The sequence below is a fragment of the Uloborus diversus genome, chromosome 4 (assembly GCF_026930045.1).
Source record: "Uloborus diversus isolate 005 chromosome 4, Udiv.v.3.1, whole genome shotgun sequence".
Classification (NCBI taxonomy): domain Eukaryota; kingdom Metazoa; phylum Arthropoda; class Arachnida; order Araneae; family Uloboridae; genus Uloborus; species Uloborus diversus.
Window position 1 is genome coordinate 143,150,721 of NC_072734.1, and position 18,607 is coordinate 143,169,327.

At 33.9% G+C, this 18,607-nt stretch overlaps 1 protein-coding gene across 1 annotated transcript; it reads right to left on the minus strand.

The window, feature by feature from the left end:
- Positions 1 to 9: 9 nt before the first annotated feature.
- Positions 10 to 17,057, minus strand: LOC129221090 (cytochrome P450 2F3-like). Its single transcript, XM_054855530.1, has 7 exons — positions 16,946 to 17,057; positions 9,595 to 9,970; positions 8,824 to 9,157; positions 6,124 to 6,320; positions 5,718 to 5,981; positions 3,050 to 3,223; positions 10 to 341 (listed from the first exon to the last, which is right to left on the minus strand). Exons 2-7 carry the CDS (start codon positions 9,941 to 9,943, stop codon positions 169 to 171), a joined length of 1,491 nt encoding a protein of 496 aa, XP_054711505.1. The 5' UTR covers positions 9,944 to 9,970; positions 16,946 to 17,057; the 3' UTR covers positions 10 to 168.
- Between the last annotated feature and the right edge of the window lie 1,550 nt (positions 17,058 to 18,607).

The window sequence follows — 18,607 nt, forward strand, 5'->3', positions numbered from 1 at the left end:
TAGTTTTTCAAGAAAATTTTCTTTATTATAGTGAAAGGCTTTTTAAGCAGCATGTATATTTTTGGGTTTTCAGGTTTGCCAGAAAAGTAACACTTCTAATCCAAGCTCATTGCAACCTTTATTTACAGTATGTCCTCTTTTCAGAAGTATTTTAAATCTATAGACGAGTTATTTCCCAGAACGGGGATAGAATTGTAGTTCCATGTTGCCCGTCATCAAAAAGACGGATGCCATGCTCTTGGGATTAGTTGTTTCTGCAATGCGGAAATTCTGCACGATAGTGGTTAAAAATAGGAAGGATTCCATCATGACTAAAGGCTCTCCCGTGCAAGCTCGTTTACCTGAAAAAAAAAAGGATAAAAATGAGGAGTGAAAGAGATAAATATGTCAAATTACACATCCGGAAATCTTTGTAAACTACATAACTTCGTTAAAATGAGGTGCTTTTGGCTTATGGATTGCTCTGAGCCTAACAAAATACATACCGTCCTTGCGTAGTATGTTAAAATAACTGAAAGTAAAAGTTTTTGAAAAAGAAAAAGGTGCTTGTGTCCTCGCGTAACTTCTAAGTTCCTCTTTTTCTGGAAGGAACTGTAACGTACTAACTTTACTTATGTTTACAACCATTCTGGTCGATGAAAAGCAGAGTTATGCTCTTGATTTTACACAAACTGAGTACTGTAAAAGCATATTTATTTTCGCATGGCTTTAACTTTTGCGAGACCATAGTAATCTCGCCAATAATCTTTTCGCGGGCAATTTTTCAACTTTTGGTTGCGTTTATATTAACCTCAGACATTGAGAACCTCAAAATGTTGAATTCCTTAACGGATTCCGAAACGGAAAATTCTCTGCGTATAGATCCATCTGCCAATCTTGGTTCAAATTCTTAATTTCGGTCGAGTGGCCATGATCAGGTTCGAAACCGTTTCACATGAATCACTTGAATACAAATGAAAATCCTGACATTAAACTGCCAATATATAGGGGAGACCGGGGATAGTTGGCGAACTTTTTAAACTTTATTTTTTTAAAGGTTGAATTTTTTTTTATTGCTTGGATAATCTATATGGTATCAACAGTTAAGTCGTATTTTTGTTTTGACAGTACTATGCTTTATCTATTTTTTACATAATTTTTTGTGAACCTTCGCAGAGTTCGCACATTTGCCCCGTCACGGGGTAAGTTGGCGAGCCGTATGGGGTAAGTTAGCGAATTGAGAAAAACTCATAAGAGACACAGAACATTTCACATAAAACCTCAATGATGCTTTAAATAAGCAAGTAAAACTTACCAATGAATGAAAAAAAAAAGCGAAATTAGTATTGTAATTGCTTTAAAATTAGATATGTAACACCATTCAAAAGTTTTAACTCATTTTAGAAGTAAATGCTGAAAAATGCTAACATTATTTGAAACGAAGTATTTTATTTGCCTCCGTTCTTCTTTTTTATGGGTTTACATTCCTTTTTTTCTTGGATTCAGAGATTTCTTGTATGTTTTGGGGACTTTTGGTGATGATTTGCGTTTTTCTGCTAAGATTATTTCTTCCTGAAGAGCCTTTTTGACAGGAGTATTGAATGGTATTGCTGTGCAGACATCTTTCGTTTCCATCCTTTTTTGGTCTGACCCTCTCCAGCTTTAGGATAAGGTCGTAGATGAGCTGAAGTTATGCTCATAGACGTATGTGGGTTTAGCTGAGACATAGCACCATCTTCAGTAAGAAACACGAAATCTGAATTATTGGATGAAGAAATAACTGAACCTGCTCTAGGACAGGTACATCCAGTTTTATTACTTTCCCCCAACATGGTTGCCCTGCAGAGACAAACAGATTCACTCATAGATCCAGGAAATTGGGCGTCTGGGCGATCAGTGATATAACTTCGCATAAAGTCAGTTCTAAAAAAACGTTTGAATTGCAGGGAACACACACCAGTTCTTTTGAAACCATTCATTATATTTATGGGGCTTGCTTCTTGCGGAAAAGCAACTGTTACCACCGTTGATACGTCGTAAATCGTCATTGACTTTCCTGGATTATTCACCATCCAAGAATCACAGGTGGAACTAACATAATTTTTCAATGGGCCACGTAGACTCTTATAAACTTGCTTGAGCTTATGGATGAAAAGACATCCGACAAAAGCTTTTGTCGGATGTCTTTTCCTCCATAAGCTCATTACTTTTTGCATTGAAAAAGACATTCCCTGTAACGCCGAAACACGTGTCTGCAGTTATCTGCGAATTTGTGTTTTTCTGACGTTTTTTTTCCTTATTTTAAGAGCACGTATATTGACAATTATATAAGCAGGTCTATAATAAATAATAATCTCAAGAATAGTGTAACTAATGCAATTATTTCATTAAATTGACAATTTACAGAACTTAAATTTCAATTGTTTAAAGTTTTGACTCTAAAAACTTAACTTGGGGCAAGTATGCGAATTTACACACTTAATCCGAAAAATGTTCGCTAACTAGCCCCAACTCGCCGTATTGAAATCAAGTTACACTGGTTCAAAGATGGTTTCATTAAATAATCCGAATAATACGTCATTTGTTGAGTAAAAGCATGCGCTATTCAATATTAATAAGCTTTGGTAAATTACTCGATTATTATACGTTTTATAAGAAAATAACTAAAGATGAAAAAAATTACTTAACACCACGGAGAAACAACTTTCTCTAGTGCAACATGTTTGGTTTGGTAGATTTCACTGAAAATACACTGACAGTAGCGAGGCATCTACGTGAGTACGTGGCAGCTCACTCAGAGCTGTCAAATCAAAAACGAGAAAATTATTTAACATTCGTACACTTACCCCTTCGCCTACTAGCCCTGGTCTCCCCTACATTTTGTACCTGACTCTGTTACCATCTCTATATTTAAATATGGTAATCCCATAACTTTTGCCACCTCAGTGTATGAATGCTCTCCTGAAATAGCGACTGAACGACAATGGAAAGAAGCAATGCTTCAGGTTTCATACGAAGACAAGAGGGGTACAGATGACAATATGCTCAGTAGTTATGATTATATACTTACCCATTCCAAACAAAACCGGGAGTTCGGGTCTTTGCTGGCCAGGTTTTGACAAAAACCGTTGAGGATTGAAATCATGTGGATTATCATAAGTATCAGGATCTTGGTTGGCTGTCCAAAAGTTTAGGAGTGTTATCGCTCCCTTAGGAATCCTCTTCCCTCGCACAGTAGTTTCTTCTGCAAACATAAACACTGATATAGTGTTCTCACAGTTGTAACAGAAAATAATTAGTATGGATTAGATGCCAATTAGTGGGTCTCAATTAGTAACCACGCGTCCGTGAAACCCCATGCGAATGTGGAAATCACGATTTTTCAATGTCAAATTAGTAAATTTTCTGTTCAACGTCATTAAGAAGAGATCTTGAGTGAAAGTGCATTTCCTTTTGGTGACCGAAGTAAAAGCCGGACTTTTGATTGACACAAATCAATAGCTTTACACCAAGCGGGTTTTTGTAGTTCCTGACTTGAGGAATCCTCTTAAAATAGTTACTCGAATTGCTCAGCGAAATGTAGCACCTGTTGGGAATACAGTCAGTTAAGGAATTAGGAGATCGCTTTAATTTTTGGAAAATTATTTACTACTAGCGGTACCCGCACGGCTTTGACCGCAGTAGAAAATTAAAAGGTCATTTGGTTCGCCTGTATATTTACAAATAGTGGATGATGAATTTCTTGCCAACTTGCAATGTTAATTTGCTTTTCCTCAAATATCTCCTCTGGTCTGAACTTCTTCAAAATTGGCAGGAAATCTGGGACACTGCAGAAACTGGTCGGAGAGTTCATGATTTCCTGCCAAAAGTAAAACTAAAATAACGCTGCAAACATCCAGTAGAAGTACAATTTCTCAGTGCACATGGACCATTTCCATCGTATCTACACAAATTTAAGTTAATTAGCTCACCATTATGTGGATGCAGTCAACCTGGAACTCCTGAAACATTACATATTCAACTGTCCTCTAACCAGCACCTTCCATTGCACTTACAATTCCAACTTTTCTTTCTCCAAAAATATTTCACACATTCTATTTCATCCAGTTTCACGCAAGAATATCCATAAAATAATGCCGCTTCTCATATCTCAAGCAGATGACTTTAAATATCCAGCCTAAAAACTTTCAAAATTGCCGTTTACATTGTATTTACCAGCCATCCCAGTCTTATTTAGCTTCTTCACTTGTATATTAGTTCTTTTTATTGTTTGTTATCTTATTATTGCTATTGGTTTTTGTAATTATCAAAATTGTTCCAGCGAGTGTCGCTCGTGATCTGTTCTGTTCCCCCCAGTCACCACATCCAGTTAAACCCTCACCGGGGTTGGTACGGTGGTGATTGGTGGGGTTTAAATAAAATAAATAATAAATGTTAATTTTCTCGCCCATGGTCGCATATGGTAGTTTGCCCGTCCACGGTATGATAATTTGCTCGTCCACGTTATGGTACTTTACTCCTCCATGTTATGATAATTTGCTCGGTAAAATGTTTTTAAAATTGGAATGGAGAAGAAACAATCGAAATTTTGAAAAATCGCTTCGAGGTGCTCACCCCTATGCTACGAACTAATTTTGTGCCAAATTTCATGAAAACCAGCCGAACGGTGTAGGCTAAGGCCCCTATATATACGAGCCGACGCATCAGCTTAAGATCAGCCTTTTTGGATCGGAGCGCGTGTTTGAGTGGTTGTCTTTTCTGGCGAGTTATCGCGTTGGTGATTGTTCACTGTGAGCAATTATTAGTGGCAGGTGAATTGTTTATAAAATAAAATATTATTTTCTACAAATTTGGCGAAATCCGAAACTTGGCTGTGGTAACCCAAGAAGTGCAACAATGAAAAATCCGATCCAAAAAGGCTAAACTTAAGCTGATGCGTCGGCCTGTCTATATAGCGGCTCTAGTGTAGGCGCTATGCGCGTCACAGAGATGCAGAGATCCAGACTTTCAGCTTTGTTATTAGTAAAGAAGTAAAGGCTCAGAATAATTTTTGCTGAGATGATGTATATTATTACAACATATTTACTATAATTAGGTTGCAATCATCTTGAATAATTAATTAAATGTTTAAGTTAACAAATACTAAAAGTACCACGAAAGGTAAATATTTCACTAAATTTTCCAATTAGCACTCCATTATGAATTTTCAAACGGCATCAATACATTTTGTAGTGCAGTTTGATATTGTTCAAAGTTAATGCGATACGAAATTTCCTGTCTTAGCCAGAAATATTTGTTTCTGTTAGGACAATCAAGTTAAAACTCAAGAAAAAAAAAGGAGGAAGGGGGGGGGGAGGGGCAAAGGCAAGGCGTAGTTGACCTGCTAGGTAATCCGGCTCTGAATAATTGCATAATATAGTAGTGATCAAAATTACCTGTTTTGTGTTTGTTTGATCTATGGATAACTTAAACCCTCAACACGTACATTTGACTAAAATAATCTATCAGAAATTTGAGATCCCAGGCAAAAACGCAGGCAACGCACCAAATTCATACAAAATCAGCTTCAAATAACCAGCCACCAAAATGATTGTTGCCCTATGTAATTAGTACTAAAGTATTCAAATGTAGCAACTAATGTGGAACGGCAATTGAAATTTTTTTTAACTTACAGAAAGAGCAACAAGACGATTGAGAGATCTGAAAAGCAAGAGCATTACGAAAAGAAAACTGTTTACTTGTGCATTCTAAACTTGGGAAAAGAGCAAAAAAGTTGGTAGTCCTGATTACTTCATAAATGAATGCGTTTGTGTATGGTAACCGACTTCGATCATCAAGAGTAGGTAGGCGCTCTGTACCAATGACTTCATTAATTTCTTTGAACAATTTATCCTGTTCCTCAGGGTAGTGGATAAGTGCATAGAGAAATATTCCAATAAAGTAAGCCACTGTTATTATTCCATCTCCAACGAACTGTGCCAGAGATTCCACTAACGCTACATCTACGGGGAAAGAGCACATAGCATAGAATTATTGTTTTGTAAAAATTTCGTTTCATTGTTTGTTCGTAACTACATTTTTATGAACTTGCTTTTTATAAAATGTTATGTATCAGTAAATAATTTATATTTATTAATTGCTTACCATTAAAGAGTTCTGCAGTGGGATCCATTTTACGCCGTCTGTCGTTCCTTTCCTTGTAGTAATGCTCGATAATGTTAGTAGGATGATCACCGTCAAAGTTGGATTCTATTCTTTTGCAAGCTTTCAACAACACACGGCACATAACTTTGTGTTGCGTCAGGACATTCCGGTAGGAGGGCACAAAAAAGAAAATAAGTCTGAAAGGAAAACATTTTAAGGTGATATAAATTACACATGAAACAACAATCAAACTGTAGCCCGAAAAGAACAGCGACTGAAAAGAGACCCGTGTGTGAAAGTCACGTGATGTAATAGTCACCGTAGTGCGACGGTCATGAAACGTCACTGTAAAGGCCATCAGTAGGTAGCAGTCACTTGCGAATGTGAGTCCGCGACAACGTCACAAATTGACATTCAAGTGATGTCTTCAAAATGTCATACAGTGACACACAACTAATTGCTGCAATGGCGCTTGCAGTGAAGTACAACATATCACAAATGCGTCACAGCGTGACTTCTGACGTTGCAATTCTGTCACTTTGTGCTTGTGAACCGATGACTCCCACTGACGCCATCACAACTTTGCCGTGACATGTTGGGCTATCAGGGATATTTTGACAGTACTATGTATTCCGTTTTCATAGTCAAAGAGCGATTTGAAAAGAATAAATCAAAATTAATTCGATTGTAAAAGTCTGAAGGATCAGTATTTGCTTACGAAAGGAAATGAAATTTTGCTTACACAGTTGTCAATAGCAAGCGGCCTATTTGTAGCGGAAAACTTATTGCTTACATGTTTTTCTAATAATCAATCCCCTATTCTGCCTTGGGCACGTAAAAGACAGTAACTGTAAACTTTTCGTCTTTCATACTTTTGCATTTTTGCAATCTATTGTATGTTAGTTTTATTGTAAAAGCTTGCTTTTTTTATTTCCGCTGGAAAAAAAAAGTGCGAAAAAAACGCCTAATTACAACATTTCCTTGTTGTAAGTATTGAATCCAAAACGCGTTTCTTCAAATATCTCGAAGCTCATTTCTGTAGATACTGCCGTTTACCTGACCACGGCAGTACTGATACCTGATCTCAAAGAGAGTTCTAGGAATTTCAAAGAGGGCCATTTATAAGAGCTTTTTCACTGTTTACTAATTGCATAAAATTTTATCTACAGTGCACTCAACTCTACCACTTCTTTTTGCTATTCTAAAAATTTAAAAGTTCTGTCAGTTGGTTTTCGATTAGTTTGCTCTCCTACTGGTACAACTGGCAAGAGCTTTAAAATAAAATGTGCATTTTTTTTTCAAACATGAAGTATTTGCCTTTTCCGCACTTTTTTTTTTTTTACACGAGAGCTGTTAGAAAAGTATCTGGTATCTAACCTTATTTTTTTGTACCAAAATCTGATGGATATGAATCAAACGCGCTTGCAAGAGCTGACTTCGAACGTTTCTGCACATGCGCGATTTTTTTCCTTTTTCGTCTGTCAATGAGGTGTCCGGGGGTGAAATGACGCACGCTTGGAGTAATAATTTTATTACCTTGTTTTTGAAATTTTTAGAAAAACATTCGGATTTATGGGGATTATCTAGCCCTGCTAGACAATTCCAAGATAAGCCAAAAAAAAAAAGAAAAAAAAAAAAAACTAGCAGCATTTGATAATGAAAACTTTACACAGGAACCATAACCATAGACATACATTAATACTATAATATAAACTCATTTAATTTCATTTTCAATCGTAACTACATCGGTGAATGTAAGTTTCTTTACTGAAGATCTGTGGTGCGATTCCAGGATTACTTTTTTTTTTAATTTTACAACGTGAACATATTTTTATTTATGGAGCTTACAGTGAGGCCGATTTTCTGGATTTTACATCGAAAAATAAGCAAAAAAAAAAAAAAAAAAAAAACTTGTGGAAAAAACCCAGAGAAAAAGATCGTTTTTAGTGATTTTAAAAATATTTTAGGGGGAAATACCTCCCTCTCCCAGGTCTCTCTCTTTGCTGCAAATGCTATTGAACTTTTTAATATCTCCAACTTTTCAGAGGAATGTTAACGGTTAATTTAAAGCTCTGTCAACCTTCTCCCAAATCAAAATAAAGGCAATGAAATCGTCAAACACTGAAAAAAATAGGGGGGGGGGGACGCCATTTCCAAAAAGTGGTGGGTAATGGGTGAAAACCGTGGTCGTATCTGGATTAAGGAGTTTTACAAGTTCATTTTACAAAAGAACCAGCATTAATAATGTCAGGAGCATTTTTTATTCTCCTCAATGTCATTAATTTGTTCATGATGAAAAATTTATCTTTAACTTTAAAAAATCCTAGTTGTGTGCGGAAGACCTAAAAAATGTATAAGAACAAGAATTTTTTCCAACAATAATGTTTGACTTCATTGTTTACATCAAACAGCTTGAAGTTATTCAAAAAAAAAAAAAAAATCCTTAATTAAAAAAAAAAAAAAGGGAAATTTTTTTGTAGAAAATTATTAAATTTATGTCTTTTGCTTCATACCTAAATATTTTTTCATTTTCATTTTAAAAAAATGTTTCACATGGTGATCTGAAGGGGTAACGTTTTATAAACTTAAAATTTGGAATTTCTAAAAAAAAAATGTCTTTCATGAATTCCTATTAGGAACAACTAACCACAACACTTTTCAAAATTTAATGTTCTACACCAAATGATTTTTTTTAAATACCTGGCAAATGGTCCGATGAAAAGGAACTTGTTACCCGTCATTCCATCCAGAGCAATAATGTAAGCATCGTTCATGATTCGAAGTTCTTCATTTGTTACTCCGTCAGACCCAAAGAGCATTTTCTTCATTGTTGCACTGCACCTTTCAATCAATAGATCGATGACATTGAAGGACTGACCGTTTTTTTCGCGAATTTCTTCAATTGTTTTAGTCAAGGACTCATAAACAGGGCCATCTGTGGTGTTCTTCAAAGTTGTCATCCCGAATTCTTTGAAACTTTGAATAAAAAACTTCCGAAGAACTTTCCATGGTTCCCCATTGACCATGGATACTCCTAGAAGAGTGGAGTGGAATTATTTTAAAAAGGAATAAAGTTATCAGATAATAGAAATTTCCTAAAAGAGTAGGACGATTTTAAAAAGTTATAAATTTATCAGAAAAGGTAAATTTCGTTTGAGTTTTAAGATGAAATTTTTAATACCAGAAATAAAACCTTTCAATGAGAAATGTAATTAAAATGTTTCATATTCTGTTCTAATATTTTAAATAACAGTTTTTTTTCTGAAAAATTTGGAGGTTTTAAGCAAAAATGCGGTTTTTGTTATAAAAAATACCTTTAAAAAATGTTTAGGGCCTACAGAAATTCTTTTTTTTTATTTTTTTTTATAAAGATTTAGGTACATGCTTTCGAATTCCAGTTGAAAAAAATCAAACTCAATCACAAAAGCTAATGATGCTTAGAAAAATTTTAAATGTAGATAAAAATAATACCATTTGCAAGCAAATATGAGAGTACATTAAACCGTGTGAATCTTTCTTCAAAACAATCAGCTTTCTGAACTTGTACTTCCCGCATGGCTTTCACTGTACCAAGATGGAGTATCACATTTCCCATATAGTTGAAACTAAAGATGTCTCCATATTTGCGCTGATATTCCTGCAATTGCAAGTGGACGTCATCATGCCTCAAGTGCGGAAATAGTCCAAAATATGGTAGTCCTCTTGGTCCTGGAAACAAATTTCGGTTCTTCAGGACATAGTAGATAAGGGAAATCAAAATGGCTGCTGCAGCGATTGTAAAAGAGTACGGAGGGAACTTTTCTAAGCTTCTTTGAATCATGTTTGGATTCCAGAAAGTGATGGTTCTCTGTAAAAAAAAAACAAACTATAATTGAGTTATAAAGTTGAAATTTTAATGCATAAAAAGAGCACAGGGACTGTTCATATATTAATGATGTCACACTATTTTTCAACATTTTTGACACCCTTCCGCTCTTTGTTACTAGGTTTCACACTTACCGTACCGGTTATTATAACACTACTGGACCTATTTGAATTTTTTTTTTGTTTTTGTTTGGAAGGGTATACTTTTCAGATGGTTCCATTGTAATTTGGTCTAGATCTGATAAGGGGTCCCGGAGAAATCCAAGAAACTTTAAATTTCATACGTCAAGGTCACGTGGTGTTGCTGTGATCGGTGTATTTTCACACCTAAGTTTTTGGCTTTCTCTTGAACGATATTTAATTCTCGCGGTACATGGATGATTAATTTTCTCAACGCTGCGCCGCATGGTAATTTTTTATTATAGTTGTTACTAATGTATTTATTACTGCGTAGCAAAGCAGTAAATTAAATATATTTTGCTACTTTTATAGTTAAATCAATTACCTTAATATTTTATTTACTAATAAATAACTTTATTTATGCACTAAAATATAAAATTTTTTATTTAATATTCCAATTTTTAAATATATTTAGTGTTTAATTGAGGGGGAATTGAATACAGAACACCCCTCCTCCAATATTTAATTTATATTCTTTAATAATATACATTATAACTGTGTATGATTACTGAAGTTTGACCAATATTCTAGATTTACTATTTCACGATGCCGCCAGTTCAATTTGAAATTAGGGTTATATTAATTAGCAGGCTTCAAAAAAAGGAGGAGGTTCTGAACTCGCTGGATTTGTTTTTCCTTTGTACAATGTTCCATAAATACTTGAAGACACCTGTGCCCAGGGGCGTGCACAGGGAGGGGGGAGGGACACCTGTTGGCCCGGGCCCCAATATTTTTGTAACTAACGGTGAAATATAGGGGTAAACAATATGGAGAGGGGCCCGGAAAAGTCATTTGTGATGGGCTCCAAAATTTCTGTGCACGCCCCTGCCTGTACCGATAAAGAAAAGTCTTTTTTTTGAAACAGCATAGTTCGTCGGCGGTCTAATGTTAATCAAGTTCAGGTTTGATGACATTGAAGGAACTCTTCAAATATCATACTCATATTTAAATCGATTTGTACTTTATTAACTTTGTATATCGTCTCACTTAGTTAACCGGTTTTTATGCTTTTTTTTGTTTAGTGGTGGTTTTGTTTAGGGGTGGTCTAACTTAGGTTCCAAATCTTTGATTTACCCTATTTGTACTTAAGGGAAAAGTTAAGGGTAAAGCAATAAATTAGGACCTCCTATAAACTACTACCAACGTAACTGAGTAGGTTTAGTTTTAAAGACTAATTTCGCGTATAGTTAAATTAGTGTTTAATTCAGGATTTGGTGGGTTGTCAGTTACGTTATGTAGTTGTCTATAGGAGACCCCGACTTCAAAAGGTTATTAAAAATTAAGAGATCGTACAAAATTAGTTAGGTATTTAAAATAATTCATCGTATAGTATTTTAAATCAGTGTTTATTTTATAATTCGGTGTTTAGTTGATTTTTGTACTGGAATTGTAAAATAAATTTCATTTCTATGTTTGAGTAGGAAATAGAATGTAAGTGTAATCAGTTATTTTTTGCTTTTTAGTTCCTGGGTATTTTTTGAAGGCGGTTTTTTTTTTATTTAAAAGTAATTTTTTAGGAACTAAATATGTGCATTATGAAGCGATTGCTGTGGATTCTTCATATAAAGAAGTTATTTTGCTGCATAAATTCACGGTTTTTAAACGAATTAATGCTTCTTCAGTCAAGCAGTTTTGAAAGCAGAATTAAACTTTTACGCAAGAAAAAAAATGAAGTTTAAATTCAAAAGCTCATTACAAATTTTGCTATGTGAGGTAATTTGGTTAGGCTTATTGTGGAACAAAATCTTCTTTTGTAAGTTTAGAAGTTTTTATCGAAGTCAACCCAAAAAACCTTTGTTGTTGTTTTGGTGATTGTATCAGTGTTTTGCTGGTAGCTAGAGTATTGCTTGGCACTGTTCACCGTGACTTCTGGCTCAGGAGTTTGAGGAATTCTTTAGATCCAGGTTGATACTTGACAGTTCAGACCGTAAGTACTGGAAGAGGTAATTGGTGACATATTTATTTTTGTTCGTTGTGAGGTTTTCTATAGATCAGAGGCTCCCAAAGTGGGTGCCACGGCACTCTAAGGTGCTGTAGGGAGAGGAGAGGGGTAGCGCAAAGTTTTCATACCTAGAATAAGAAAAGTTTGGGAATTCCTACTATAGGTAAAAGATTTTCTTACTCATCGGGATCGGAAGAGAGACACTTTGGATGAACAATTCTAGAATTACACTGACGCTGAAATTTTAGTTCAAGAAAACGACAGAAAAAGATCTTAGTATTAGACGTGATGAAAGTTTTCTTTACTTAAACTATTTATTATCGTGCATAGTTTATTGTCAAATACAACGACGGAATAGTTGGAAATATGCTGATTTCCAATGGCGTTTGAAATGTTTTAAAATGGTTTAAATAAGATTCAAAACACAAAATTCCATTTTTAAAAGCCATCGTTTCGCTGTGTACTTTTAGGATGTTACTATCAATTCAAGTAAAAAAAAATCATTTTCTAACAATAGAAAAAAAAAAAATTAGCATTCGTTCTCTTTTTTTGTGAGCAACAAGTGGTGATTCTTTATAAACCTTGATGTAGTAGGTTTCTAGCATTTCTTTGAAAAATGAAAAATCAACGTCTTGACACTTCAAGGTCTCACAGATATACTGAACAAACATCGCACAAGCATGCTTCAATAAGTTCACTCTTTTGATAATTTTTATTGAATGCTAATTGATTTCCAAATCTATAATTTCGAGAATTTTTTTCTGAACGCTTTTGATTTTTAAGATTATTTTTACTTGAAATTTTGAAAAATTCAAGAAAAAGTTTTGTAAGCATAATACGAATATGATGTCACCTGCATCTATGTATCTAAACTTGAAACTCATTTTTTGCCCTCTTCCAGTAATAAGATACTTTTGAAATTTGGTATGAGACTTAAGATATAATAATAGTGCAATATTATATAAATAAATTGAAAAATAAACCATTAATTATTTCAAAAAATCAGTAATCCAACGTCAGAAAGCACAAATATTGCAAGATATTGCAGACACGTGTTTCGGTGTTACAAGGAACACCTTTTTCAATGCAAAAAAATGTGAGCTTCTGGATGAAAAGTCATCCGAGAAAAGCAACACGGTGGAACAGGAGATAGTATAAATATCAAAAACTAGAAATTAAACAAAACAAAAAAGATAAAATGACACCATGGAGGCAAAATTTATTATATAATTCTATCAGGAAAAAAACCGTTAAGTAATAAATTTTCCAAGAAAACCCATTAACAATGCAAAAAGTCCAAAAATGAAACCACTTGAAACCACTCTGAATAAATTAGCAATAAATTTACCAGCGGGAAAAACTATGTATGAAAGCAATGTATCAAATGGAGAAATGCATTTAAGAACAAAGTGAAGGATAAACATATTGGAATTAGTTAATCACCAAACGAAATAAGAAAGCAAAAAATGAAAAAAATAAAAGTAAGAAATGTACGACGTTTACATAAAAATGATATAAAAACTAAACCAATTTTAACAAAGGAGTCCACACAGAAGAAAAATAGGGAATTGCAGTAAGATCATTGACTAAATTAGAACGGTTCCTCAGGATGTGGAAAGATTCCCAAAAATCAAGATCCAACGAATTGGGGCATTTTTGGATAATTTGATAAGAGTTAAAATCAAAAGAATGATTTGATTCCCAACAGCGTTGGGCAATACTGGATTTATTCAGCTGTTGTTTCCTCACATAATTTTGATGTTCTTTTAACCGAAATTTCAAAGAACGGCGGGTCTGTCCGATGTATCCGAGTCCGCAATTGCAAACAATTTTATAGATCCCACAACAATTAAGAGGATGAATAGGATCTTTAAGAGAAGAGAAAGAAAGTTTATTAATAGGAGAAAATACCACTTGGAATTGGAATCGCTTCAGAATCTTAGCAACCTGAAAACTAATACCAGGGAAGAAAGGCAGAACAACTAAATTCTTAGTGTTAAAAGTTCTATTAAGAGCAATATTTTGAGATTTTTTGCTAAGTTTTTTATAAATGGAATCAACTAAGGTGGGCGGATAGTCTCTATCAACAGCCACAGCTCTTACATAGTTGAGTTCCGCATTAAGAAGCTCAGGTGAAGAACAAATATTCATTGCACGATAAACAAATGTGTTGAAAGCTGAATATTTTTGATTAGGAGGGTGAGACGATAATCTATGTGGGGGTAATGAAACAACAAAAGGTTTGCGATAAACTGTAGTTTCAAAACCGGACTCAGTTCGAGAAACGAGAACATCCAGAAATGGAAGGCAATTATTCTGTTCTTTTTCACAAGAGAATTGAATATGAGGATCAATGGAATTTAAAATAGATAAAGCATCATCAATGCTTAGTTGATCGTGATTCATAAGAACAAAACAGTCATCAACATAGCGAACATAGAATTGAAACTGCAGTTTCTGAAACAACTTGAGCTCAAAGTAATGCATGTAAATATCACTAAGGATGGGGCTAAGTGGGTTTCCCATTGCCAAACCATCCGACATTGTACAAAATTTAGCATTAAAAACAAAGGAACATTGCTTTAGACAAGTATGAGTAAGGAAAACTAAATCCTCAATTTCCTTAGAAGTAAAATGAAATTCAGACAGTCTACTCTGAAGGCATAACAACATCATTTTTTTCCTGATGGAATTATATAATAAATTTTGCCTCCATGGTGTCATTTTATCTTTTTTGTTTTGTTTAATTTCTAGTTTTTGATATTTATACTATCTCCTGTTCCACCGTGTTGCTTTTCTCGGATGACTTTTCATCCAGAAGCTCACATTTCTTTGCATTGAAAAAGGTGTTCCTTGTAACACCGAAACACGTGTCTGCAATATCTTGCAATATTTGTGCTTTCTGACGTTGGATTACTGATTTTTTTGAATTTTCAGCACAAAGGTATTTATTCGTCATTAATTATTTGTTTATTCCATTTTTACTCAACAATTTTGCATAAATGCTCTGATATGAGGGCGCAAAACAGCTCTCAAAATTTAAATATCCATAGAAACCACCCGAGCTTTTTTTGCATCAGATAAAATTTGCTCCAATGTTTTAAGGTAATTAAACGTAAATTACATTTTTTTTTAAAACAAATTTCATAATAAAATATAGGTGAGCCTTCAATTGAAAGTTCATTGTTGATCACGGTCATTGTTGAACAATGCTTTTATTAAAATTTATCTCAAATTTTTAAAGCAATGTAAACATTAGGATGGGTCACCACCCTATGGTAAAAAAATAATTTTTTTTTCGGGGACAGCATGAAAATGGTGCCGAATGACATTTTAAGGTTAAATTAACAATTCATTAGATGTGGATAATATTTTCTGCCTTCAGATTGAATTTGAAAAAGACGTATGTCGAAAAAATATCCCCCCCCCCTTTTTTTTGGAAAAGTTGAAAGACTGATTTACAAAAATGTAAAGCAAACAGGAGCCTTCTATATGACAAAAAAAGTAACTAAAATATATTTTTTTGTTGACCTAAATAGGAATTGTCTTACTTTTTTTATATTACTTGTCTGTTAAAAGATTTGCATTGTTTTCTTAGAGAACTAAATATTATTTGGATTATCACTAAAATAACAAAATGCAATCGGATAATCAATATTGTATCTGGAACGAGAACGGGAGCACTCCAATGCATAACAATTAATTACATACAGGTTCATTATGTTTCAATAAAATGTTATTGAAAGTGGTTTTATAGAGGCAAGTTCTAACATAGTATTAAATAAAAAAAAAAAAAACAACGTCTTTAAAAAATTATTTTTCAATCCTTTTTTTTTGTTGTGATTTCTTAAATTTTTTAAAATGAGAAGCTGTCTTCTTCATTCCCCGAGATCGTCAAACATGCAAGGAATTTTGTTTATTATCGATTCTTGTAACTAAATAGTTTCTTGAAAAATAGTTCTTCTGTTCAAAGCATGGGGGGGGGGGGGGCTTGAGCCCCCCTTTGAAATTAAAACTTCCTTGCTTTTGGTATTTTTTCTTAGCAAAAATGTAAAAACATTTATTCTCCAGCCATTAATGAATAAGTTATTAAAAATGAAATATTTTAATGACTCTAATCTGTCTTGAAATCGGTTTCCATGGAGAAAATACCCTCCTAACCCATGGGGAAAATGTCTGAGCTCCCCCTCCCCCTTACGATTTTGCATATGGGCGCCCTTGGTTCAAAGCAACGTTTCTTAAATTGTGTTTCGCTGAACCACAGGGTTCCATGGATATCATGAAAATCATGGAAATCAAGGATATCTGATCCATGGAAATCAAGGATACCGTGTTCTCCTTCTAAATTCAAGATAGTTACTAAAAACTTCGGCTGAAACAAGTTCTAAGAGAGATATTCATCAGCATTTTTCGAATAAATTGCAGATAAAACATCAAAATAGATTGTGGATTGAAAACTCACATGTATTGTCAACGTATGACCTGTGACTATGATACTAAATTCACAAGAATACAGTACTTTTATTAAAATGACATTTAATAATTTTTTTTAAATGTGTTACTTTTTAATGGAAACAAATATTTTTTGGAATATTTCCACTTTGTTTTGCAAGTCAGCCATTTTAGAATGTTGTTTTCAAACTATACTACGAAAATTAAACCAGGGGCTTCCGTGAAAAAAGTGGATATTAAATAAAGGATTTCACTTCTCAAATAAATTCAGAAGCGCTGAAAATTTGAAAATAAAGTAATATGTGAACCCAGAAAATGTGTCGAGGAGAGGATTATCGTGCAAAACGAGAAAATGATAAAAATGCGAACAAAGTCTTTACTTACACTTATCACTTGCTCTTTGCAATTCCGATATCTCTAAATTTTCCTTCTCATTCCAAAAGCTGTATCACATCCAGATTCTATATTAGATTTAAATCGTTTGCTTCCTTAATGCACATGTCATCTGGATGTGGCATTGAAAACTGTTATCTGCGCGTTGTTGGCGGGGAAGCCACAAGGTCAATTTTGGAAATACTTTTCAAGATCAATCCAAACACTTCATATTTCGAAGCTTTCCCTTGCTGCTTCGGATTCTATATCTTTACGAACAATATAGAAAATATATGTCTGTCAGTGTGTCAGTTTACCGAGTAGAGGAAGGAAAATTCGACGCATGGGGTCAGGTGGAGTAAAATGACTAAGAATTGTGCTGTTTTTAGCTTCGCCAAGCTGCATTTAAAAACCTGCATCCAGCCCTTAATTATACATTAGCTGAGCGAAGCCAATTTTTTTTATTTGCTTCTTTTAAAACAGAAAACTCTTTTGTCATTGTTGTTTGGAGTTTTGTTATTATGATATTATTTCAACAACTTGAGTAGATGTGCAAAGTCTCGTAAAGCACAACGCATTGCACTCCCGGTTCTCTTAAATATACGTTTTTGTTTTAAAATAAAATAATAATTTAAAAAAAAAAAATCAAAAGTATTGAAAAGAAAATTCACTTTATTTTACTGTTTTCTCGTCATTGAAATTTCATTGATAATGCTTCTTCGTAATGCATCCAGACATTTTTTTTTTTCAAACATTTTGCCTGTTTGATCAAAACTTTGAATGGGACATGTTAGGCAAAAAATTTCTAAAGAGCATTTGAGAAATTATTACGTGAAATTTGGTCTGCAGAAAGGGTACCATTTTAACAAAAAAGATAAGGCTACAAATAATTGGGTTATTGAAGTAGAATTATTATTTAAAAAAATGAATTAATATGAAACTTCCGTAATTTCTGGGATTTTCAGACTGTGTAATAAAATATTTTATGGAATTAATGCAAATGCAACTTGTAAATCTTTACAATCTATTAAAGACATAAATGCTAAAAGGCTTCATGTGTGTGTGTGTGTGTAAGAAATAGTTAGATGCAAGTTTATCGTTCAGAAGCAACGCTATTTCATCAATAAAATTTGACCAATTGGTTTTCAAGCAAAATAATAACTTTAAAAAATAAATGATTATGAAGCTGCTAAAATTTCTAATATTTTCAGTCTTCTAGAATACATTTTTTCATAGAATTAATGCAAGAAGTAAATTTTTCAAATTTGTTGATTACACAGTTTTTATAGACGGCTCGATATTTAGAAGACTACTTATAAAAGAAATCATGTACTTATAAAATTATTTAAAAATGAGTACTAAATTTTATCTCAGTCAATGTTAAACATACCCAACGTACCAAAACCCACTAGGACATCATTTGAAATAGTACCTTAAAAAATTTGCCGAGTGTAGCTGGAGTTTTGTGCATACATTGGAATTCAATTCATGGGCGGAGGTGGCATGATCGGTAAGACGCCGGGCTCGTAACTGGAGAGCTCTGGGTTCGTTGTCAGCCGGTCGAAGGTCCCCTGTACTCACCGATGATGCTTGGGGTGCGTTAAATATGTCGTGGTCAAAAAGTCCTCCACTTGAGTCCGTACCTCTGGAGGGTGCTGAACCATGAGTTTGTTT